The following is a 25,767-nucleotide window of genomic DNA, read 5'->3' on the forward strand; positions in this document are numbered from 1 at the left end:
TGCTAGCAAGAGTAGGTAATGCATGTTTTCGGGGATACTCACTCCCAACTAGTATGCACGAAGCGGGTATATCGCTTATCCTGAAGCCAGGCAAAGATCCATCAGCATGTGGGTCATATAGACCAATCTCATTAATCAATCTAGATGTAAAGATTTTATCCAAAGTTCTAGCGACCTGGTTAGGGTGGGGGGGGTATTGCCCAAATTAATACACCCGGATCAGTCAGGGTTTGTGGGGGGGAGACAGGTGGCTGATAATATACGTCGAACACTCCATCGTGTCTGGGAGGCCCAGCAGCGGGGGAGGCCTCTGGTTCTGTTGAGTACAGATGCTGAAAAGGCCTTTGATAGGGTGGAGTGGTCTTATTTATGGGAAGTTTTGAAGCATATGGGATTCGGGGAGGGATTGGTAGGATGGTTGCAACGGTTATATGAGAATCCCCGTAGTGCGGATTAAGGTGAATGGGGGTTATTCGGAAGCTTTTCAAATAAAGAGGGGCACGAGGCAAGGGTGCTCGTTATCTCCCTTGTTATTTGCCTTGGCGATTGAACCATTGGCGCAGAAGATACGGGAGATGAGGGATGTAAAAGGGATTACGGTAGCTGGCAGAGAACATAAGCTGGCTGTATTTGCTGATGACATTCTATTTTTTTGTCATGAGTCCTCTTCTGACTCTTCCAAATTTAGTAAAAGAGCTAAATCAATTTGGTAGGCTCTCGGGTTATAAAATTAATTATGATAAATCTGAGGTGTTGGGGGTATCACTATCACAGGATCGACTTTCAGAGGTTATCCGGGGGTTTTCATTTTGACTTAATAAGAGGAGCATTAAGTATCTGGGGGTTCAGATACCCTCGGAACTGAACCAATTGTACCATCTTAATTATGATCCTTTATTTCAACAAGTTCGTAGAGACATGGGGAGGTGGAGGGGAACTTGGCTATCGTGGTGGGGGAGAATAGCCTCAGTACAAATGAATATCCTGCCCAGAATTTTGTTTTTGTTTCAAACCTTACCCATACAGATACCTAAAAGGGAACTACAAAAGATGCAGGGAGAGATTTTGGAATTTATATGGGGGGGGGGGGGGGGGTAAAGCACACAGATTAAACAAGAAGCTGATGTGGAGGTCAGTGGACCTGGGAGGCAGGGGTGTGACGAATTTGGAATGGTACTTTTGGGCTGCGCAGGTAAAGTTTGTAGTGGCGTGGAGTCAAGAGTCTCCATCGATGGTGGCTTTACTAGACCAAGAGATGGTAAGGGGCATAATTTGAAATCGGTTCTCTGGGCCTCAATGGAACCGAAGCTATATGGGCAGATGACAACGAACCCATTCGTCAGTCATTTGTTGTCTCTATGGGTCTCATTTAGAGCACGGTTCTGGCAGAATAGACATACTTCAACATTAGCATTTATAAGTGGGGAACCAGCTTTCCCAGTAGGTAAGGGACATCGGGTTGCAGGCTGGTGGGCGGAGAAAGGGCTGTTATGCTTTAGGGATCTTCTGGATGCTGGGGAGTTAAGGCCGCTAGATGAGATCCAGGAACAATGTGGGGGAGGGGCGGGAGATGGCTTTTTCTATCTACAAGTCAAACATTATATGAGCCAACAAGGGTGGTTGAGGAGGGACCCGGAGGATTACGAAGAATTGGAAAATTTGTGGGGGTCATTGGGGAAAATGGGCCGAGTTATCTCTTTGTTGTATAAATTTATTAGAGGCCGATCTTTTGAGAAATGTATTTATATGATACAGTGGGAACATGACCTCCAGCAGGAATTTACGATGACTGAGTGGAAGGCTATAGTAACAGAAGTTAAAAAAGCATCAAACTGTGTGTTGTTAAAGGAAAATACTTTTAAAGTATTGACGAGGTGGTATTACACCCCCCAGCGACTACATGCCATGTTTCACTCGGTCTCCTCACTTTGTTGGAGGTGTGGTGACAAGCAGGGGACTTTTCTACATATATGGTGGTCTTGTCGAATTTTGAAACCATTTTGGACATTTGTTACGACAAAAATCTCTGAAAGCACGAATAAGGAGTTCCAGTGTACGCCGCAATGGTGCCTCTTAGGCCTAGGTAATAGAAGAGGTAATAAATGGCAAAGGCGCCTCAAGAGGATGTGCTTAACAGTGGCTAAGAGCGTTATTGCCTTGCACTGGAAAAAGCAGAGGGCTCCATCACAGTTGGACTGGATTTTGAAACTTTCCACGGTTGGAGAACTTGAGCAGCTTACGGACAAAAGAGTGGGCATGTATAACCCAGCTTCTGAACTGTGGTCTCGATTTCAACATTTAACCCAAGAAAGAGAGTTGGAATGGGAGGGGGGGTGGTGGAAGGGAGGAATGTAAGGGTCGAAACTGTTCATGCCTACAATGTTTGTATTGTGATGTTTCTTAATAAAATATTTAAACAGTAAAAAAAAAAAAAACCTAATACAATCAATGGTCCTAAGCCATACAGTCTACTGCAACGGAATCTATGAGGGATGTAAAGAACAACTCGCAAAAAAAACTCCAGACCGCCCAAAATACAGCTGCCAGGCTGATATTTGGTAAAACACGCTTTGAAAGTGCTAAACCCCTCTGAGAAAAGCTACACTGGCTCCCAATCAAAGAACGGATCATCTTCAAAATCTGCCCCTCGGGCCACAAAATTATCTACAGTGTAGTCCCAGGATACATGACAGACCTCACAGATCTACCAACCAGAAACAGAATTGAATCATCACGATCATACCTAAACCTACATTACCCAAATTGCAAAGAACTGAAATACAAAACAACTTATGCATCCAGCTTCTCCTACTTAAGCGCACAACTATGACCATCTAAATTTCAGGAAATCACTAAAAACCACCCTCTTCAAAAAGGCTTACCCCACCGATCCAACATAAATCCCCACACTGAGCAACACAACATAACCAATGATCATACTGGATAATATACAATCTTCACCCCTTCCATCCTCATGGTGCCTGATACACACCTACCTCATTTCGACCACAATATAACCTGTATTTATCAACCGGCTGGCGAATGCTTTTACGGTACTATGTAAGCCACACAGCCTGCAAATAGGTGGGAAAATGTGGGGTACAAATGTAACAAATAAATAAGAGTAGTGGGGTTGCTATATCGTTTCGACTTTTGAATATCAATCGCGCTGTGTTTTGCACGGTTTGCAACAATCATAGGTTTTCTTTGCAGCCTACATGTGCTGCATTACAGTAGACTAGCTGGGACAATATCAGTGTCTGTACTATAAGACGGAATGACTGTCTGGGGAAATAGTATCTGATTCTTCTCAGTTTTCAGTGTTTTGAAGCCCCTGTGGCCCCACCTAGCTATGCCCCTGCCTGGAAGGCAGCTGGTGGAAGCTCTAGGCACCTGGGGTGAAACTGGAAGTCTTCCTGGAGAAGGCGGTGAGGATATGCAGATGGGGTTGCAAGTCCTCCACAACACCTGGAAGGTAATTGATGGAAGCACTAGGCATCTGGAGCAAAGGCCCTGTGTGGATCGGGATGGACCTGGGTAGGGTTACCATTCGTCCGGATTTCCCCGGACATGTCCTCTTTTTGAGGGCATGTCCGGGGCGTCCGGCGGATTTTGCCTGCACCCACGTTTGTCCGGATTTCTGGACAAACGTCGGCGCGGGTGCGGGCAGGCGCGTGCGTGTGGGCGGGCGATCGGCGCCGTGGTAACCCTACTCCCGTCCCCTCCCCTTCCTTACCATGTTCCCTGGTGGTCTAGTGACGTCTTCGAGGCAGGAAAGAGCCCCCTCTTTCCTGCCTGGAGCGCTGCCTCCCCTGTCTATCATCCTCCTCGGTCTGGCTGAGGATTCAAAATGGCCGCCGAGAGTTGAACTCTCGCGAGGCCACTTCAACTCTCGGTGGCCATTTTGAATCTCCAGCCAGACCGAGGAGGATGCAGCAGGCAAGGACAGGCAGCGCTCCGGGCAGGAAAGAGGGGGCTCTTTCCTGCCCCGAAGAGAAGACCCTACTAGACCACCAGTGCTAGATAGTAAGTGAGGGGGGGAACCATGTGACGGGGGGCGGGGAATATAGGGGCGGAACGAGGACCCGAAGGGGGTGTGGTGGGGGCGGGGTATGAGGCGTGGTGGGGGCGGGGTAGGGGGCGTGACATGTGTCCTCTTTTTCAGAGGACACAAAATGGTAACCCTAGACCTGGGAGTTACCCCAGAGAAGGCTGTGAGAATATGCAGATAAGCCTCAAATCCTCCACTCAGTAATTATACTCTACTGATCATGGCAGTGCATCCTTCGTGCTCCCAGACCAGCATTAGCACTCATTCCACTGGAGGCACTCTCTCACTTTTTTTTTTTTTAACTGCACATGCTGCACTCATCAACTTCTGGCTTTTCTCTCCAGTCAGTGTGGCATTTCCATGCCAGACTTGTGTAAGCACAAAGCTAGCACACCTTTCTCTCCTCTACTTGCCAACCTGCTTCCTTGCTGTCTTTCTTTCCTTTTCAGTTGCCACTCCCCCACCCCCCGCCATCTATTACTGTATTCTATAGAACAGTGTAAAAAAATTAACACTAAGATACAGAGAGTTTTATTACTGCTGTTTCTACGAGCTAAAATAATTGTATCTGCTGTTTTAGTGATTGCCAATGTTATTTCATGATCACACACGAACGTTTCCTATTATTATTATGTTATAAGCAAGTTAAGGGTATATAGCGCAGCACTGAAATGCACAATACAGCATTGCAAATAAAGTGAAAAATGTGCAAAGCGGATATGCCCGATCCTCCGCGTAGTGGGTTTTATTTATTTGTTGTATTTGTAGCCCGCATTTTCCCACCTATTTGCAGGCTCAATGTGGCTTACAATAGTCTGTTATGGCATTCGCCATTCCAGAGTCAAAGAAACAATTGGTGTTATATGAAATACATGGATGACAATATCGAATTACCCAGACCCAAAATAAAACAAGAGCCGGAGCACTGACAAAAACATTTTCTATGTAACCTTCCCACCCCCTTCGAAAACTACCCCCCTTCCCTTACACCCCCACCACCAAATCCCCTCCTAACAGACAGAATGCAAAATCTAGGAGGATTAAACAATATAAACCTCAAATTTGATATTGTATTCAATAACGTTAGCTATCGTTTTGAACAAACAAATATGGCGGCAAGCTCCGCCCACTGACTTCTGCCCACATAATCTGGGATAGATGTAGCCGTCTCCTATCATAAAACCACTCCAGATTTTCCTTGGTCGTCATCGAATAGTCTCATATTTTGTGAGAGCTGTTATCCTCCTGGCCATAGAGGGCGCAGTGCGGAAGTGGCCGCTCATTTCCTCCCGACTCTCGCTCGTCCCCATCAACTAAGAGAGCTGTTACTCGCCTGGCCATAGAGGGCGTTGTTTGGAGGAGCGCTTCGCGCCTTGATTCTTCCTCTGTCCTGCACGGTGCACCGACTACTGAGAGGGACTCGCGCGGTCGTGCTCTTTTTATCGACGCCCGTGTTGGGATTGCCGTATCATAGAGCGCTACTTGGTCCGTTTCGCCCGGAGAAGTGACCGTGAAAGCCGCTTCTAGACCGTGAGTTTTTCTTTGTCGCCCCAGGTTGTCGGGGAGGTGGCTTTTTGGTTTCTCCCGCCTCACTCCTGTGCTGCTCTAGGCCTTGAGGCCTTGTAAGCCTACCCGCGCTTTTCCAAAGTGCAAGCGGGTGAGAACAAACAAAGGAGCAGGCCGCGAGCTTGAAACGCTTCGGCGGTCGCTCCTGGATTATTGCCTAGCACCTTGATGCGCTTCCGCCTTTAGCTGTCGCAAGTATCACTGATATCTTGGGACTTTCAAGCCCTTGTGGTAGCGCCCGCACAGGGAGAGCGTGTCTGTCTTCATGCTGTGGAAACGTTGGCGTGTTGGGTGTTAAAGTAGAAGGGTCTAGTACCATTGTTCATTTTGGGTTTCATTTTTGTTGTAATTACGACACAAATATATGGTGTCTCCTTTTTGTGTGTCTGAGCATAGATCTGAGTAGTCACGATTCATTTATATGTAATTCTTTTCGATCGTTTGAGAGGGAAGCAGTGAGAGCATTATAACCGCTACTAACCCAGTGGCATTCTCCTTTCAGAATCTTAGCTTCGGCCTAATTTTTAAATGTTTTATTCAGATTTATAGAGACTAGAAGTACTTTTTGTACCTTTTTTTAATTTTATATTTTTTATAGTGCAGTAGTCATTTCACGTGTTCCATGTGTGAAACTAAGAATTGGGAATTTACATTTTTCTTAGGTAATAGAAATAAAACAAAACATTTTTTTTTCTCGGCAAACTCTAGTTTGGATCATCACATTAATTGGCCTCGGTGGTCTTTACTGTTTGTGTTTAGAGAGGAGATTGGATTTGTGGTCTGGGGCTTCTGCTCCCTTGGCGAGGCATGTCGCTAAGATGGCTGAAAACATCACAATAGTGCCACCTACCTAATAGAATGAAGTTGTACACATTAGATTCCAAGACAGCCGATCATTGCCAGTTGCAATGATTTAAGACTAAATCAGAGGGGATTTATAAAAACTCACAAGTGTTTATGGATGAAGGTTCATGCTGTAGTCCAGCAGAAACTGGATTCAATTCATTTGTTAAAGGAGTTACTACTAATTATCATTTCTATAGCACTACTAGCCGTACACAGCACTGTACACTTGAACATGAAACGACAGACCCTGCTCACAGAGCTTACAATCTAATTAGGACAGACAAACAAGAGAGAAGGGAATATTAAAGTGAGGATGATAAAATAAGGGTTAGGAGTTAAAAGCAGCATCGAAAAGGTGGGCTTTTAGCTTAGACTTTTAGTAGGATGAAGGTTCATGCTGTAGTCCAGCAGAAACTGGATTTAATTCATTTGTTAAATGAGTTGATGGAGTGTTTATGCTCTTTTCTTTCTCTGGCTTCACATTTTCTTATAGTAACGTTATAAATGATATCAGGTAAAGGCCATCTAGTCAGCCCAGTAAGGTGACTAGGAGCTGTTCATTCCAGTCCATTCGGGTTGCATCCCTCTTTGCCCTTGTTTGGTGTTGAATCAGTAGTTCCATGCATCTCTGCCTTTTTTAAAGTATGAAGGTTATTTGTTTTGCTTTCATTCCATCCTCTTATATAGGGGTCCTCTTTATCTTGCGTGTGTTTGAATTCAGCACTTTGCATTAAGTTTTAACTGCCAAAAGACCATTCTAATTTTTGTAGATCACTTCTCATGTTGTCTACACCTTACATGGTTCCTATTCTGTTTCAACTCAGGTTATCTGCAAAAAGGCAAATATAGGCTGGAGGGTGAGGGAGAGACTGGGTGAAAGCTTGGGGTGGAGGCCAACTAGGGGAGAGAGACTTGATTTAGGCGGTTTCGTCCTCTGTAACTGACACCCCCTTTTAAGTGATGTGTAGGGATGGGCTGCCATTTGAAACAAAATGGTGTGGTGTTATCTGTAGATATATAAAGAAAGTATATTTTTGTTTATATGGTGCAAACAATTGAAAAAGGTGTGCACTTTTTCAGAACAGTGTGTCCTCTTTGGAGTGGCCTAGTGGTTAGGGTGGTGGACTTTGGTCCTGGGGAACTGAGGAACTGAGTTCGATTCCCGGCACAGGCAGCTCCTTGTGAACTCTGGGCAAGTCACTTAACCCTCCATTGCCTGCCGCATAGAGCCTGCCATGAGTGGGAAAGTGCGGGGTACAAATGTAACAATAAATAAATAAATAAATAAAATACATAGTAAAAACAACGTCAGATAAAGGCCTACAAGGTTTGGCCAGTTGGCCAGAACCATATTAATGCTAAGGCATAGTTACACTCATTAGCAATATTGTTGGATTATTATTTTGTTCAAAATTTTATTTGCTGATTTCAACCTTAAGATCTCATCCCCTCCACTACTGAGATACATAGGAATAATTGAACTGCGCCGGCGAAATATTTTGGCGGCGCTGCAAACAGCTGGCCGAACTGTATTATCGAAAAAGATGTCCGGCCATCTTTTCTTTCGATAATATGGTTTGGCCCGGCCAAATACCAGAGTTCGCCGGGTTTGAGATGGCCAGTTTTGTTTTTCAGCGATAATGGGAAAAAATGCTGGTGATCTCAAACCCGGCGAAATCCAAGGCATTTGGTCGTGAAAGGAGCCAGCATTTGTAGTGCACTGGTCCCCCTCACATGCCAGGACACCAACTGGGCACCCTAGGGGGCACTTCTAAAAAATTTTTAAAAATATACAAATACCTCCCAGGTGCATAGCTCCTTATCTTGGGTGCTGAGCCCCCCAAATCCCCTCCCACTCCCCACAACTCTACACCACTACCATAGTCCTTATGGGTGAAGGGGGGGCACTGACATGTGGGTACAGTGGGTTTTGGGGGGATTTGGCGGGCTCAACACTTACCACCACAAATGTAACAGGTGGGGGGGATGGGCCTGGGTCCGCCTGCCTGAAGTCCACTGCATCCAACAAAAACTGTTCCAGGGACCTGCATACTGCTGTCAGGGAGGTGGGTATGACATTTGAGGCTGGCATACAGGCTGGCAAAAAAGGTTTTTATTTTTATTTTTTTATTGTGGGAGGGGGTTGGTTGGTGACCACTGAGGGGAGTACGGGGAGGTCATCCACCATTCCCTCCGGTGGTCATCTGGTTAGTTGGGGCACCTTTTTGAGGCTTGGTTGTGAAAATAAAAGGACCAAGTAAACCCGTCGAAATACTCATTAACGCCGTTTTTTTCCATTATCCGCGAAAGCTGGCCATCTGGTAGCCAAGCCCATGTCCCGCCTTCACTACGCCGCCGACACGCCCCCTTGAACTTTTGCCGACTCGGCGATGGGAAAGTGGAGATGGTGTCAAAAAAGCAGCTTTTGAGAGATCGCTGGCCATCTCCCGATTTTATGTCGGAAGATCGCCGGCGATCACTTTTGAAAATAAACCCAATAGTATCCACACACTTGGTATCTAAGAAAGACGTGCACTTCTTTGCCAAGAGTGTGTATTCTTGAGGGCATTTGGTCTAGAATGGGGGGGGGGGAACCCCTGAAAAAAAACCTTTCATGAACATTTTTTGGGCTACCCATCCCAGGTAATGTGGATGGAGTTCTACCTAAAACATCTGAATGATTAAGTAGCATAGTGATTCATATGATTTTTGATTTTCTATCTTATTGTAACCCACTTAGACTCTTTATTGGTGGAAGCAGGCGGTAAATATGTGGAATAGAATAGGACTTTTCACATTCATTGTTTATCTACCATCCTGATTGATTTTTTCTTTGTATCATTCGGAAACTTCCTTCCCATTTTTGTTTCTGTAATAAATTACACCCCTGAGGGAGTGTAATTGTTCAAGTGATGGAAACATCACTTAGAAAAGTATATATATTTAACAGCGCTTAACTTCCTTGCACGTTCTATTTAAGGTGGACTGCTGATTGAAGAAGGTTACTTCATATAGAAACTCTAGTTGCTTACCATAGGGGAGTGATCTTTTTAAAGTAGTTTTTCAAAAGTCCTTTTATTGTATCCCTAGATTTAATGTATTTTGAGTTGTAGCGTTCGAACAAGGCAAAACTTGCCTACAGTATTCACCCTTGCAATTCTGTCACTAGTGGTAGAAAAATATTTCCTTTAAAGTGTGTGTGGGGTTTTTTTGTTTTAATTTTCACTTTGCTCCAATGTCCCTTTTCTTCCAGGCAGTCTCCCTTCCTCTTAGCCTTCTGTCAGTATCTTTTGTGTAGCCCAGTTGATGGCACAACCTTGGTCCTCCATTAATTTCTTGGGGCTAACTGATTGGCTGTGCTACGACTTGTCTCTGTTCCCCTGCTGACTTCAGATGATGAATTTTGGGCAACTGGGAGATTGCTAGGGGAAAGGGAATGTGACTTGATATACCGCCTTTTCTGTGATTTTTGCAACTACATTCAAAGCGGTTTACATAGTATATACAGGTACTTATTTGTACCTGGAGCAATGGAGGGTGCAGTAGGAGTTGAACCCAGTTCCCCAGGATCAAAGTCTGCTGCACTAACCACTAGGATACTCCTCCAATCATTATATCCACTAGACCCGAGTAATACATTAAGTATGAAACTACTTGCAAAAATCACAGCTGCTTCTTAACTGATTATAGCAGTGATTCCCAAACCTGTCCTGGGGGAACCCAGCCAGTCAGGTTTTTAAGGATATCCACAATGAATGTGCCCAAGATTGCCTGCCTCCTTGGCACGCAAATAGGAGGGAAAATCTGAAAACCTATGTACTGTCTAGAGAGGTTGCCTAGAAGGGGTGGGCTACCCTTCTGGCCTGGGGTTGCCATTGTTGTTTCCCACACCAGACCTAAGGCTGTTGATCTGTTTTTCATACCTAGGCCTTTGATACCCTAGCAGCTTTGGTCCTTGCTTCCAGCTTAGACTGATACTGCTGTTTTCAGTCCAGATGGCCACTGCTCCCTCAGGATCTTCTGCTTGATGGCAGATGGTGGGTTCCATGTTTGTCATCTGTGGAACTGGCATACAGTATTTTGAATTCCTGGTTCAGCAATTAACCATCAAGTCTATCAATCTTTATATCGGGGACACCATGGGAAAGAAATATAACTGAAGATAAATTTTTGTTGTTTCCAGGGTTCAAAATGTCATCTTGGGTCAAGGTTACGAAGGGTCACGTTCAAAAACCTGTAGTGGAAAAAAGGTAAGAAATGTTTGTGTAAAGGTTTTATATGAAAAGCCTTCTTCAGCAACTTAATTAAAAATGGTTAACATCTTTTTGGTAATAAAAACCAGTGGTATATAGGACACAGATTGTGTGTGTGGAGAAGCTTGATTGGTACCATACCCAAATATTATTTTGGAAGGAATAATAAAACTAAACCACATTCGATAATATATGAAACAGGTAGGTGACCCTGACAGATTTTAAAACAGAATTTACAGTTTACCATAGATTGCCAGGTTCCTAGGCCAAGATCAGCTTAACATGTATTGAACCCTAGGCAAACAAATATTTCTTATCCTGCTAGACCAGTCCTGACCTATGGGTTATCTCCCCTTACTATTAGATGACAGTAGAGACTTTGGAGAGTCTGTCAGTACAGTAGGTAGTGCTTTGGAGGCCTTACCAAATGTCAGGGGCCACAGTGGTCACTGAATTACATTACATAAAAAAAACAAAAACTCTTCTATATACATTTTTACAGCTTGGAGTGGTTAACAATAAGACTAACCAGAACTCCTCTGTAGGTTGATGAGGTTCCAAGACAGGTGGGGATGGCTCAGGGTGAGGGGTTGAGCCGGGTTCCCAGAGTCCCCTAGTGGGGGATTGGAGGAACAGCAGGCTGCAACCCTGACTACCTCCTCTTTAGAGGATGACTAGGATGTTGCAGAGGTTGAGCTATGGGAGTTCTCCCCAGAAGAAGACAAATCCTCAGCGGTGAGACTATTTGGGAGGGAGTTGTCTTCCATAATTGTGCGGTCTTGGGTCTTTGCAGCTCAGGCATGGAGGAGGGGCTGTGGCAATTTTCCAAAAAATTCTTACTTCACAGGGCACTTTCTGGTAGAATGGGAGGCCCCAGCTGTGATGCTCCTGGACACAAAGATGGTGGGCAGTCTTCATTCCCTTCCTTCAAGAGTTGGGTTCCTAAAATAGATGCGTTTGTGACAGCAGTGACCATGAAGATGACTCTTCATGTAGAAGTTCATTTGTCTCGGAAGGACTTGGAGTTCAGGTGACAATCTGCAGAAGTTATATGGCAAGGGCAATGTGTTGGATACAGCCGCTTCCAGATTGAAAGAAGATGCACTAAGGTTGGTTCACTCTGCAGACTTTAGATACGAAGGTGCTGAGTGCTGGAGCTCACTGCCATTGACAATCGAGGGTCAGCCTGATTACTTGGTATTTCACAAAAGACTGAAAACTCTCCTTTTTGAGAGGTTTCTACCTTGATGGAGTGTGTTAGATTGTAACTGTTTATTCAGACTCAACACGGTCCGTGTTTCGGCTAGAACAGCCTTCTTCAGGGGTCAATCTATTGGTGTTCAGTAATATATTGACTGATTGAGCATTTAGATATCTTGGCGAGCTTTTTATATAACGTGCTGCCGATATAAATGCATTTATATCGGCAGCACGTTATATAAAAAGCTTGCCAAGATATCTAAATGCTCAATCAGTCAATATATTACTGAACACCAATAGATTGACCCCTGAAGAAGGCTGTTCTAGCCGAAACACAGACCGTGTTGGGTCTGAATAAAGGGTTCTTCTGGAGCATCTTATCCTTGTGTGGTTGACTGATCATTTGATTTTGGGTCCTTTCCACCCCTTTACTGTTTGATTTCCGTTCCTGTGGAGAGTGTGAACCCCATTTGTTTCTTTGTTAGATTGTAACTGGCCATCAATGGTTTATTATTTAGTTTGTATCGTATTTGTGCTACTTTGCTCTTACTTGATATTTTGTTTATGGTATTGTAAATTTTGCCTGTTTTATTTGTTGTAAGCCACATTGAACTTGAGTAGGTTTGGGATAATGTGGGGTATAAATAAATTCTAAAGATAGATGCATTATATTATGTCCCAAAGATCAGTCCAGACAAATGGATTGTGACCAGCCAGCAGGTTGGGAATAGAGATGGAGTTCTTTTTCTGCAGCGGGCGGGATAGCAGCTCCTGTTTGCTGTAGTGACTTACAGTGGGGGAAATAAGTATTTGATCCCTTGCTGATTTTGTAAGTTTGCCCACTGACAAAGACATGAGCAGCCCATAATTGAAGGGTAGGTTATTGGTAACAGTGAGAGATAGCACATCACAAATTAAATCCGGAAAATCACATGTGGAAAGTATATGAATTTATTTGCATTCTGCAGAGGGAAATAAGTATTGACTCCCCCACCAACCAGTAAGAGATCTGGCCCCTACAGACCAGTAGATGCTCCAAATCAACTCGTTACCTGCATGACGACAGCTGTCGGCAATGGTCACCTGTATGAAAGACACCTGTCCACAACTCAGTGAATCAGTCAGACTCTAACCTCTACAAAATGGCCAAGAGCAAGGAGCTGTCTAAGGAGGTCAGGGACAAGATCATACACCTGCACGAAGGCTGGAATGGGCTACAAAACCATCAGTAAGACGCTGGGCGAGAAGGAGACAACTGTTGGTGCCATAGTAAGAAATGGAAGAAGTACAAAATGACTGTCAATCGACAAGAGATCTGGGGCTCCACGCAAAATCTCACCTCGTGGGGTATCCTTGATCATGAGGAAGGTTAGAAATCAGCCTACAACTACAAGGGGGGAACTTGTCAATGATCTCAAGGCAGCTGGGACCACTGTCACCACGAAAACCATTGGTAACCCATTATGACATAACGGATTGCAATCCTGCAGTGCCCGCAAGGTCCCCTGCTCCGGAAGGCACATGTGACGGCCCGTCTGAAGTTGCCAGTGAACACCTGGATGATGCCGAGAGTGATTGGGAGAAGGTGCTGTGGTCAGATGAGACAAAAATTGAGCTCTTTGGCATGAACTCAACTCGCCGTGTTTGGAGGAAGAGAAATGCTGCCTATGACCCAAAGACACCGTCCCCACTGTCAAGCATGGAGGTGGAAATGTTATGTTTGGGGGTGTTTCTCTGCTAAGGGCACAGGACTACTTCACCGCATCAATGGGAGAATGGATGGGCCATGTACCGTACAATTCTGAGTGACAACCTCCTTCCCTCCGCCAGGGCCTTAAAAATGGGTCGTGGCTGGGTCTTCCAGCACGACAATGACCCAAAACTACAGCCAAGGCAACAAAGGAGTGGCTCAGGAAGAAGCACATTAGGGTCATGGAGTGGCCTAGCCAGTCACCAGACCTTAATCCCATTGAAAAACTTATGGAGGGAGCTGAAGCTGCGAGTTGCCAAGCGACACAGCCCAGAACTCTCAATGATTTAGAGACGATCTGCAAAGAGGAGTGGACCCAAAATTCCTCCTGACGTGTGCAAACCTCATCATCAACTACAGAAGACATCTGACCGCTGTGCTTGCCAACAAGGGTTTTGCCACCAAGTATTAGGTCTTGTTTGCCAGAGGGATTAAATACTTATTTCCCTCTGCAGAATGCAAATAAATTCATATACTTTCCACAATGTGATTTTCCGGATTTAATTTGTGATGTGCTATCTCTCACTGTTACCAATAACCTACCCTTCAATTATGGGCTGCTCATGTCTTTGTCAGTGGGCAAACTTACAAAATCAGCAAGGGATCAAATACTTATTTCCCCCACTGTATGTGTGGCTTCCTGTCCTGTCTTTGAGTTTGGGGTGAGAATATCATGTGCCTCAGGTATAAACCTAGTGGTCTTTTTCCTAATTGGCCATCAGTACTCCATCTCCAGGAGTTTAATCCAGCGCCGCTCCGATTGTGGTTTTGGCAGACTCGGCATTGACAACTCCTGTGCTCTGTGAGGCTTTGGCACCCATTTTGTCAGCGTGTTCTTTGCCCGCTACTGTTTCCCAGGATGCTGTTTTTGCGGGGGTAGAAGTTTCTGCCCTGCTGTTTTCACCTGAATTTGTTCTTTCATTACATCGGGCCTTTTTATTACTGAGCTCAAGCTGCCTCTCCTTCCCTTCACGTTGCTTTTAAGGAGGAGCTCCCTAAGAAAAAAAAAACCTTTCTTTAGCATATTCAGCAGATGAATCCAAGAACTGGTGGGTTGTTTCCATGTACCAGCAGGTGGAGATTACAAAGCTGAAGGCAGTGATACCAGACGGCTAGCTTCTCCTTCACCTCAGTACATCTCTATCTCCAGCAGGTGGTGGACTGTGCTTCAGCAGCTCCTGGATTTGTCTGTTGGGGATACTCCTGGGTCCTGTGGGCCAGTTGAGTTTAGGGGTGTCTGGCTGGTGGTGCTGACTTTGGGGGCATACTCAGTCTTCTGGGTCCCTGCTTCACCCTTTTCCCCCCGGTCTTTAGAGCTCTAGCCTTCCTCACCAGTAAAACAAGACAAAACCAAGAGACCTCCTTTTCCTTCATTCGGTGTAAAAAAAGAAACACCCCCCCACCCCCCCCCAGAAGAAACAAGATTTCTGACAGGACTGGGCAGTACAGGGTTTCCCTGTCTTAGTGCTGTGTGCCAGTTAGGCAGCAAGCTGCTGCGTCTGTGGGACTCTGCTTCTCTGGAGACACCTGCTGTTCAGCGTGTCCCTGCCTTTCTCTTTTTGGCGCAGGGGTACCGTGCTTTAATGTGGGTGACACTGGCATTTGAAAGCTGTTCCCACTGCAGTAGCAGAGGTTCCGCAGTGGGACTGTGTGTGGTGGTGTGTTTGAACACTGGGGAGGGAAGTGCTGAAGTTCCCCTTACCTGAGCAGCCTTTTCCCGCGGTAAAATGGTGGGAACACGCCTTTTTTGCTGGTGCGGCTCTTTTTTCTGATATTAGATCTGAGCCTTTCATGCCCTGTGGCCTTGATGTGGGAATGGGGGAGGGGCGGCTTCTCCTAAAGGACCTTGTTCCATTAGAGACTGCTGGTACAGGGGATTCCCCTTTATTTTCTCCAGCTTTTGGTTTCCTTTACCAAAATCACTGTTGAGTCAGAAACTGTTTGCATGTAGCTGGGGCAGTGGCACAAATTCTTCTCAAACTGCTCCCACTATGCAAGGAGATCCAGGGGAAGAACAGAACTACTTTAAGCTGTTTCTATATCTTCTGAGCAGGATGTCCTTTGCTGTGGGACCCTTAATTTGAATCTACCTTCTTAAGAGAGCTTGGCCTCTGTAGCCCTTTTTGTGATTGGGTAAGTTTTTATGCCCATCCTGGGTAGATGGGTTCTAGAGGGCTAAGTTTTCCAGAATGAATCTGATGTGCCTCGTTTTTTTTTTCGGGATGCACGTCAGCCACTGGGGGCTTCTCTGGGGCAGGGGATTTCTGACTCCCACCCCCCAGCTCATTCTGCTGCTCTGAATGCCTATATGTTGCAGAAGTCTGGTAGGGGAACTGACAGTTCCTTTTTAGTTCAGCCTTTGGAGTTTTCTGGTTTGTTCCCTGTCTCAGTCTCCTCTGATGGACCCTGCCCTGAAGAGGGGATGTTTTCTCTCCAGCTCAGCAGTAGGGTCCATTTCTCCCCTGTCTTCCTCTATTTGGAGGGAGTCTTTTTAGGGCAGTCCCTTTCTGCACAAAGGCAACAAGAATCACTTGAGCTGGAAAGCCATGTTTGCCTAAGTGGTTACATTGATAGCAATAGGCCTTGCTGTCTGTGGTGAGTTTAGATTTTCTTATAGTTCCTGCATTGACTAAGGTTGTTCCTGGTGTGGGGAAACAGTGAACAGCATCGGAGCAGGACTCCTTCTTGGGCTGCTGAAAGGGCCTACTTATTTACAGACTTTTTTTCTCAGAGGGCAGTTGCTTGAATAGCTTGGAAGTTTCCCGCCTTCCTTTGTGAAACTTTTTTTTTTTTTTTTTAATACTGGCAGTACAGGCATTGCCTATGAGCACACCACCCTGAGTATGCCTCATTTCTGATCTTGGAAGCTCAGCAGTTGGGCCTGGCTAGTTGGATGGGAGACTGCCTGGGAATACCGGGTGCTGTAGGTTTTCTTTTGTTTTCTGCTCCGTTACAGGGAGTTTCTAGGCTTAGTGCCTTTGGCTCCATGTTTCTGTGGGAAATGTTACATATTGTTGTTTTCTGGGGCTAGTGCTCTGGTCTCCATGGCAACCATGGAACCTCAGTGCTGTCATTGGGGCATTTGCTCCAGGTGCAGTAGTTTCAGTAAATTGGTTTCTTTTTCTGGAAGATGGCTTTCGGCCTGAAGGTCACAGGTTTAAGGCTGGTTTGTGCTTCATATTAGAAGCTCTGGCCCTTGGTTCCTTCTATGGGGTATATTTTACTTCCCTTTCTCATATTGCTTTCCTTGACAAGCAGTTCTTTCCGTGGCTGGGACAGTTTACACTAGGCTACAGTGCCAAAGGTTAGCTGTGGTTTCCCACAGCAGCTCTGCTCTTCTAGTTTTGCTCTGACACTGATCAAACTATTGCATTCCAGCTCCAGCTTCCACTGTATCTGTGGCACCTCTAGCTAGCTATTTGTTGCAGTGTCTCTAAGGCTTTTATTGCACTTTTTCTTTGTATTGGACAGCTAGCTATATTCAGAGCTACTTCAGTTTTCCCTGCACTTCTCCCTTAGGAAGCGTTTCTTTTCTTTCCTCTTTGCCCCCCCCCCCCCCCCCCCCCCCCCCCTTCATCTGCAGTTTCTCTGTTTGGCCGTTCTGAGCCCTCCTGTTCAGTTCCAGGCTTTGCCTGTCGGCATGTCTATGGCTGCATTCACCTTTTCTTAGGTTTGGGAGTTTTGCGGCATTCTCCGCAAGGACAGCATCAGAGTGCACCTCGCTCTAGATGAGATCTGAGAGTTTGTCTACCCGGGTCTTGGAATCCTTGAGCTGGGTGGTCACCCTCCAAATGAGCCACCTCGTCCCATTCCAGACAGCTCTGGTACGATTTTTTTTCTTGACCGAGGACTGGAGGATCTAGGTACAGACTTGGGTGCGCAGTCTGCTCAGGGCGCTGAGTCCTCAAGCCTGGCTATGCATTCATATCTTGGGCTCTGTGACGGACACTTTGGAGGTAGTGCTGTGGGCGGTGCTCATAGATGACATCTACGGCTCTTGCTTTTTGACGGGTGGTCTCCTGTGTTCCAGGAGTGTCTGCAGTGTCTTCCGTTGCTGTTCTCGGTACGCCTGTGCATGAACTGGTGTCTTTGCAATTCCTCCCTGTGGAAGGGATGCCTTGGTGCCTCCTCCTTCCGTCTTCGGGGTAGTGGATGGCACAGGAGACGGTGTAGCTGATCTGCCTGGATCTGCTTTTGGTGCTGTTTGTCTTCTAGCCTTTCAGGACACATTGCAATCCAGGCGGTGTTTGTGCTGTCTTCCCCACCTGGACCTGCTTTTGGTGCTATTCGTCTTCTATCACTTCAGGACACATTGTGGGCTAGGCGGTGCTTGTGCTGTCAGAGAAGATGAGGTGGTGGCTGCTTCCTCGACAGAGTGGAACTCTGAGTCAGACTGTGGCTATCAGGGCGTGTGGCCCCCCCCCCCTCCCCCCCCCCCCCCCCCCATGGAGTGGGCAGAGGACCTCCGTGTTCCATTTCTACTCGGCCGACTTTGCAGGCTTTTCTTACGGTGAGTTCTCTTCTCTTTTCTGCCGTCTTCTGGTCTCGGCAGAATGGTTATTCCACACCAGTGCTTCTCCAACATGGCCTCAGGTAGAGAGCTCTATAGGTAGATCTGATGGTGTCCCGGCTGGACGCCCAGGTGCCTTCTGTCATCAGAGAGAGGGTGATTTGGCAGGGCTGGTGGTTTTATTCCTTAGCCGGAGGACGTTCTTCAGTAGTGTTTCCTCCATGGCCTCTCTGCGGCCGAGTTCTTTTTGTTTCGCTCTCCGGGGTCCAGTCTTTCTGGTAGCAGTGGATTAACCATGGTACCCTTGGTATGCGGATATGGTGAGTCTCCTGGTGGTGCCTTCATTTTGGATCCGCTTGCTCTGGGCTCTTCCTTCTGGGTCCGCTCCTGAGTGGATGATCCCTCTTGCTTTGGTCTTACGGCCTGATTTTTTGAGAGGCTGACTCTGAGGAACAGAGTTCTTTGGTTACTGTTCTGTTGCGCTCTTGTATGTGGTCCACTGCAACCGCATATTCTTGGGTGTTGAGGATTTTTGAGGCTGGTTGCGGCCAAATCTTGGTCTTCATTGCGGGCGTCTGTTCCTCAGCGATTGAGTTCTTTCTGCGGGATGGGCTGCAGAAGGGTCTGGCCTTGCACTCAGAGGTGGTGCATTTCTTGCAGAGTGCTTTGCTCCTCTGCTGCTGCAACCTTCTCCCTGAACCCCTGAAACCTCGTTCATATTTTCCAAGTCTAGCTTGGGGCTCCTTGTCTACCGAGCATTGCTTAGGACTTTTTGTTCCTTTGCAGAATGCTTTGCTTGGGAACTTACAAGTAGTGTTCTTGGTCGCCAGTTGTGTCTGAAATTTTAGCGCAGCCGTACCGATCTGTTTCTTTTTTCCCCTGCAATTTGCTGAGTCTGGAGTGACCTTGCTTTCGGTTCCTTCTTTCTTTTCTGGCTGTTGTTTGGCTTTCCTTTTTCAGCCTCTCTCTCTTCCCTCCTTTCGGGAAGGGGATTTTGACAAAGAGTACACAGCACTTCGTCTTCTGGATGTTCAGAGGGCTCTCCAGTGTTTGCAGATGTTGGCATATTTTTCAGCGTTCAGATTTTCTCTCTATCTTTGGTTCTTGCTGTGGTACAGCAGCCTCTGGTCTGATCTGATTTTTTTTTCTCGTTGGATTGCAGATACTTTGTGGATTTTTTTGGAAAGGTTGCTTCCCACCGGTGGCATTCCAGGCTCGTTTCACGAGTTTGCTATCTACTTCTGGGTGGAATGGAAGTGCTTTCACTATTCAGATGCTGCCCTTGCAGCGGTGGTTCTGTCTTGGGGAGTGGTGACTTCCCACCCTACTTAGGGATTGCTTTGGTACATCCCACCAGCTCTTGGATTCATCTGCTGCTTACGCTAAGGAAGGTAAAATTATGCCTTACCTGCTGATAATTTTCTTTCCTTTAGTAGCAGCAGATGAATCCAGGATCCTGCCCTTTGTCAGCCGCGCTTGTTTTGCCTATCTGTTGTCCTGGTCTTTACTTTCCAAAAAAAAAAAAGAGGAAAGAGAACAGAAACCACTGAAGAGGACTCCATCGCAGTTGTGGTTTCTCTTAAGTCAGACTGACAAGTTCCTGTTTTGTATGGTTGGTGAGGAAGGCTTCCTAGTTTCTTGTCTGATTCTGCTTGGTGATAGAGACATGTACTGAGGTGAAGGAGTAGCTGGCCATCTGGTATCACTGCCTTCAACTTTGTAATCTCTATCTCCACCTGCTGGTAGATGGAAACAACCCACCAGTTCTTGGATTCATCTGCTGCTACTAAAGGAAAGAAAATTATCAGCAGGTAAGGCATAATTTTACCTTCTGTTTTGCTGCATTTGGAGAATGTTCCTCGGGAGCCAGAGAAGGTTTCATCTGTCAGTTCTGACCAAGTTCTGCTGATGGCCCTGACTTGAACATTTCATAGGCGGACAGGGGTGATGATCCTACTGTAGCTAGGCTGTTATTGAGAGCGGAGTTGCCTCCGTTGATCACAAAATCTATGGAGAATTTAAAATTTCTTTCCCCTGCTTGTCATCCCTCTGGTCCTGCTCCATGTATTATGTTAGGTACTAAGAGACCTCCTGTATCTTTCCATATTCATGAGGCTGTGCAGGAGCTTATTGCAGCTCAGTGGTAGACAGACCCATGTTTCTAACTTCCGGGTGGTTCGTGCCATGTCTAAATTATATATCTCCTGCCATCTGATTTAGAGCAGTTTGCGTTGCCTAAGGGATGCCTTTATTACGGCAGTTACTAAATGTAACACTATCTCTGTTTAAGGCGGCTCTGCATCAAAGGATATGCATGACAGCAAGCTTGAGGTTTCCTTGAAGCTTGCTTTTCATCTAGCTGCGTTAAATTCAGGCAGCAGTTTTTTCTTCGTGGATTCAACAATTGTCCATGTTGGACTTGCCTCCAGACTTTCTCCCTGCCCTATGAAAAAGGGGCTAAAAAGGATATATTTATATTTTGGGGAATTGCATTAACCTGCACTGTATAAGGTTTAAGGACCTGCTCAAAGGACCAGATTAACAATAACGTTTTATTTACAATAGAGGTAATGCAATAATGTTAGAAGGCATTTTTTAGGGATTATATACAAGGGAAATGTGCCACAAGATATTGTTAGAAAATCTGTATTAATTAGGCTGGATTAATAGTAACTTGCTTTGATTGAGGCTCAGATGAATTCTTACTGCTGCTGGCTGGAGTGGTAAAGGAGGTCTTTTCTCTGTAGTTTGATGGTATTTGTTGAGGTTCAGATGAATTTTTTCTGCTGCTGGTTGGAGTGATGAAGGAGGTCCTTACTGGAAAAGAAGCCCTTTTGGCAGATTTGTTGAGAATGGAACCTGGCTTGGTCCAGTGAGGTGCAGATCCTCTAGCAGGCAGGGTCCAGGATGAAGAGAAGGGGGTGTGTGTGCTGTGTTCCAGAGATGCTTGACAAGATGAGGTGGGTCATTGTCTGTGAGTTTCAGGTAGATGGCTTGTCTTTTGTTCAATCTTTTTGATTGCTGTCAATATTCAGACTCTGTTCTTTGGAGATGTGGTGATTGACTTTTAGTATCCACCAGGCTAGCTGTATTGCTACAAGCTATCAGTGGTCTTCAGGGGGTAGGGCCAGATTCAGAGCCTGATATCTGTGCAGGGCAAAATGGTAGAGACTATCATAAAGAACAAAATTACAGAGCATATTCAAAAGCATGGATTAATGAGAGAAAGCCAACATGGATTTAGTGAAGGGAAATCTTGCCTCACCAATCTACTACATTTCTTTTAAGGGGTGAACAAACATTTGGATAAAGGTGAGCCGGTCGATATCGTGTATCTGGATTTTCAAAAGGCTTTTGACAAAGTACCTCATGAAAGATTCCAGAGGAAATTAGAGAGTGATGGGCTAGGAGGTACTGTTCTGTTGTGGATTGAAAACTGAGAGTAGGGTTAAATAGTCATTATTCTCAATGGAGAAGTGTAGATAGTGGGTTCCACAGGGGTCTGTGTTGGGACCGCTGCTTTTTAACGTATTTATAAAGTAGATGTGAGAATAGCTAGTAAGGTAATTAAATTTGCTGGCGAAGTTGTTAAATCGTAAGAGGATTGTGAAGAATTGCATGATGACCTTACGAGACTGGGAGATTGGGCATCCAAATGGCAGATGATGATTAATATGAGCAAGTACAAAGTGATGCATTTGGGAAGAGGAACCTGAACTATAGCTATGTGATGCAAGGTTCCATGTTAGGAGTCATCAACTAGGAAAAGGATCTAGGAGTCATTGTTGACAATACTTAGAAACCCTCTGCTCATTGTGCTGCAACATCTAAGAAAGCAAATAGAATGTTAGGTATTATTAGGAAAGAAATGGAAAATAAAAATGAGGATGTTATAATGCCTTTGTATCACTCCGTGGTGCGACTGCACCTTGAATACTGTGCGCAATTCTGATCACTTCATCTCAAAAAGAAAATGTAATGGAGTTAGAAAAGGTACAGAGAAGGGTGACAAAAATGATACAGGGGATGGGACGACTTACCTATGAGGAAAGACAAACGGCTTGGGCTCTTCAGCTTGGAGAAAAGACGGCTGAGGGGGAGATATGTTGGAGGTATATAAAATACTGAGTGGAGTGGAACAGGTAGACGTGACTCGCTTGTTTAATATTTCCAAAAATATTAGGACTAGGGGGCACGCAATGAAGCTACAAAGTAGTAAATTTTAAAATGAATTGGATAATATATTTCTTCACTCAGTGTTTAATTACTCTGAAATTGATTTCCAGAGAATGTGGTAACAGCAGTTAGCTTAGCAGGGTTTCAGAAAGGTTTGGATAGCTTCCTAGAAGAAAAGTCCATAAGCCATTATTAAAATGGACTTGGGAAAATCCACTTCTTATTTCTGGGATAAGCAGCATAAAATGTACAGTTTTGGGATCTTGCCAGGTACTTGTGACCTAGATTGGCCACTGTTGGAGATAGTTAGATATCTGTATATAGTCTGGTAACTGTTAATAGGAAGGATTTTGAGGGAAATCCCTTTGATGAATGTTGGTTTTGCCTGTAGTGACAAAAGGGTCTAGTGGGTTATTACCGAGTAGTTTTTAAAAGGTTTTCGAGACTCATCCATCAAACATATAAAAGGCAAGTGACCGTACTCACTTGCAAATGCGCAGTAGAGACTTCCCTCTCTGTCCCGCTCCCGCGTCAAGACGTGATGACGGGGCGAGGGGGGCGGGACAGAGAGGGAAACTGCGTGGAAGGGGAGGGAGGGAACCGCTGACGTCGCTACCGCTCCCCCCCAAGGTAGCCGCTACCGCCCCCCCCCCCCCCCCCCCGGAGTCACCACCACCCCCTCTTCACCCAGCCCGGGCCCTCTCTTCGTTATTCAACTTACAGCAGCGCCGAAACAGCAGCAAGCAGCTCAGCTTCAGCTCCCGTCGGCCTTCCTTCCCTGCCTGTGCCCCGCCCTCGCCGACGTGACGTCACACGAGGGTGAGGCACAGGCAGTGAAGGAAGGCCAACGGGAGCTGCAGCTTGCTGCTGTTTTGGCGCTGCTGTAAGTTGAATAACGAAGAGAGGGCCCGGGCCGGGTGAAGGGGGGGAGGGGACATGGGAGGTCTCAGAAGGAGGGGGGGCCTGGGAGCTGGGAGGGCTGGACTGAAGGGGGCCTTCCAGCTGGCTGGGAAGAAGGCACGGGGGGGGGGCAAGGGGCCTTGGAACTGGGTGGGAGGGAGGGAGGGAATGGGGCCCCTTACAGTTGTGAGGGAGAGCAGGGGGCCTTGGAACTGGGAGGGAGGGAAGGGGGCCTTGGGAGCTGGGGGGAGGGCGGGCAGGGGGCCTTGCAGCTGGGAAGGGGGGAGGACTGGAGCCTTGGAGCTGGGATGGAGGGACAGGGGGCCTTGCAGCTGGCAGGGAAGGAGGATGGCAGGGGGCCTTGCAGCTGCAACGGGAGGGGGGCCTTGGGAAAAAAAAACATTCCAATACGCGCCCGTTTTAACGGGCTTAACGGCTAGTATGAAGAGATAGCAGATGGTCCTGATTTTTTATTTTTTTTGGAGATTATTCCCTTGATTAGCTTTTATTTAGTTTAAAACTACATAAGAACATAAGAATAGCCATACTGGGTCAGACCAAGGGTCCATGTAGCCCAGTATCCTGTTTCCAGCAGTGACTAATCCAGGTCACAAGTACCTGAAAAACCCAAATAGTAACAACATTCCATGCTAACAATCCCAGGGCAAGCAGTGGCTTCCTCCATGTCTAGGGTTACCATTCGTCCGGATTTCCCCAGACATGTTCTCTTTTGAGGGCGCTGTCGGGAGTCCGGGCGGATTTGTTAATTTGCTGGCTTTGTCCGGGTTTTTTCTTCTACGAGACTAGTCCTGACTCCTCCCATCCGTCGTCGTCCTGCCTGTGCACGCAAGTGACGTGCAGCGTGTTTGCCAGCCTGCCCCACTCAGCTGATGTTTGTAAATAGTGATCCTCCTCCCCTCCGTCCACGGTCTGCAGTCTTGTGAGGGAGAAATGTGCTCCTGTAATCCGATCTCTCCTTGAAAGCCTGGCAAGGCAGCTGTGCTGCAGACAGAAGCTGTATCAATAAGGAGCTCTGTTCCTCTCTGAAAAGGGCTTCCTGAGCTGCCTTTGATTTGCAGATTCCCTAAAGGGAGGGCCTTGTAGGAGAAGTTGCTCAGCTCAGGTTTTGGCGGCACTTCTGACTGGCTTTCAAACTATCATTTCTTGTTCTTTTCTTTGAGCTCCTGTATCTGAGTTTTCTTCCGTGGTGGCCCAAATCTACCAATTGCAGGAATAGTAAAGAGTGTTGTTGTTGTTTTTTTCCTGGACGAGAGGTGCCTCGGTGACAGCAGCTTTAAGAATGAAGTTATCATTTACAGGAGCGTAAGAGGTAGTGTCTCCACATTAATGCATGCATATATTTACAAAACTGTATGTGTACTTGTGCACATAGGTAGATTACTGTGAAATGGGAGGCAATTACTCCATTGTTGTTTCTCTGTAATGTTCCCCAGCTCTAAAAGGAAGGTTGACAATTAAAGATTTAGATAAAGAGTATACCTGTAACCTCATTGAGAACCTCATTTTAAGCACCTCTTTAACTTTCTGAAATTCTTTTAAATGACTGTGACACCTTTACCAACTTATCCTGGAATTGTGGTGAAACGGAAAGATATAGAAATATTTATGAAAATAGCAGTAGAAGATTTTGGACAGTGTATTCCTGCCTCTTGGAATGAAACTGTTTGGAGACAAGACTCTAAACAGCCTCTTATTCCTTAATATTTCTGGTGTTTTACCTTGTCTATGATATACTTTACTCTGGGGTTCCTCAGGGGTCTGTGCTAGGACCGCTGCTTTTTAACATATTTATAAATGATCTGGGAGTAACTAGCGAGGTAATTAAATTTGCTGATAACAAAAAAGTTATTCAAAGTCGTTAGCTCGCGACAGGATTGTGAAAAATTACAGAAGGACCGTACGAGACTGGGCAGCTAAATGGCAGATGACGTTTAATGTGAGCAAGTGCAAGGTGATGCACGTGGGAAAAAGAACCCGAATTATAGCTACGTCATGCAAGGTTCCACATTAGGAGTTATGGACCAAGAAAGGGATTTGGGTGTCGTCGATAATACACTGAAACCTTCTGCTCAGGGTGCTGCTGCGGCTAGGAAAGCGAATAGAATGTTGGGTATCATTAGGAAAGGTATGGAAAACAGGTGTGAGGATGTTATAATGCCGTTGTATCGCTCCATGGTGCGACCGCACCTTGAGTATTGTGTTCAATTCTGGTCGCCGCATCTCAAGAAATATATAGTAGAATTGGAAAAGGTGCAGCGAAGGGCGACTAAAATGATAGTGGGGATGGGACGACTTCCCTATGAAGAAAGACTAAGGAGGCTAGGGCTTTTCAGCTTGGAGAAGAGATGGCTGAGGGGAGGGAGACATGATAGAGGTATATAAAATATTGAGTGGAGTGGAACAGGTGGATGTGAAGCGTCTGTTCACGCTTTCCAAAAATACTAGGACTAGGGGGCATGCGATGAAACTACAGTGTAGTAAATTTAAAACAAAT

At 45.9% G+C, this 25,767-nt stretch overlaps 1 protein-coding gene across 1 annotated transcript in view; it reads left to right on the forward strand.

The window, feature by feature from the left end:
• Nucleotides 1-5,387: 5,387 nt before the first annotated feature.
• Nucleotides 5,388-25,767, forward strand: part of LOC115470808 (nuclear receptor coactivator 5-like) — a 132,991-nt gene continuing 112,611 nt past the window's right edge. The window contains 2 exon segments of the mRNA XM_030204358.1: nucleotides 5,388-5,581; nucleotides 10,647-10,713. Coding sequence (XP_030060218.1) covers nucleotides 10,655-10,713 — 59 coding nt within the window. The 5' untranslated portion in view covers nucleotides 5,388-5,581; nucleotides 10,647-10,654.

The sequence above is a fragment of the Microcaecilia unicolor genome, chromosome 5 (genome assembly GCF_901765095.1).
Source record: "Microcaecilia unicolor chromosome 5, aMicUni1.1, whole genome shotgun sequence".
NCBI classification, from domain to species: domain Eukaryota; kingdom Metazoa; phylum Chordata; class Amphibia; order Gymnophiona; family Siphonopidae; genus Microcaecilia; species Microcaecilia unicolor.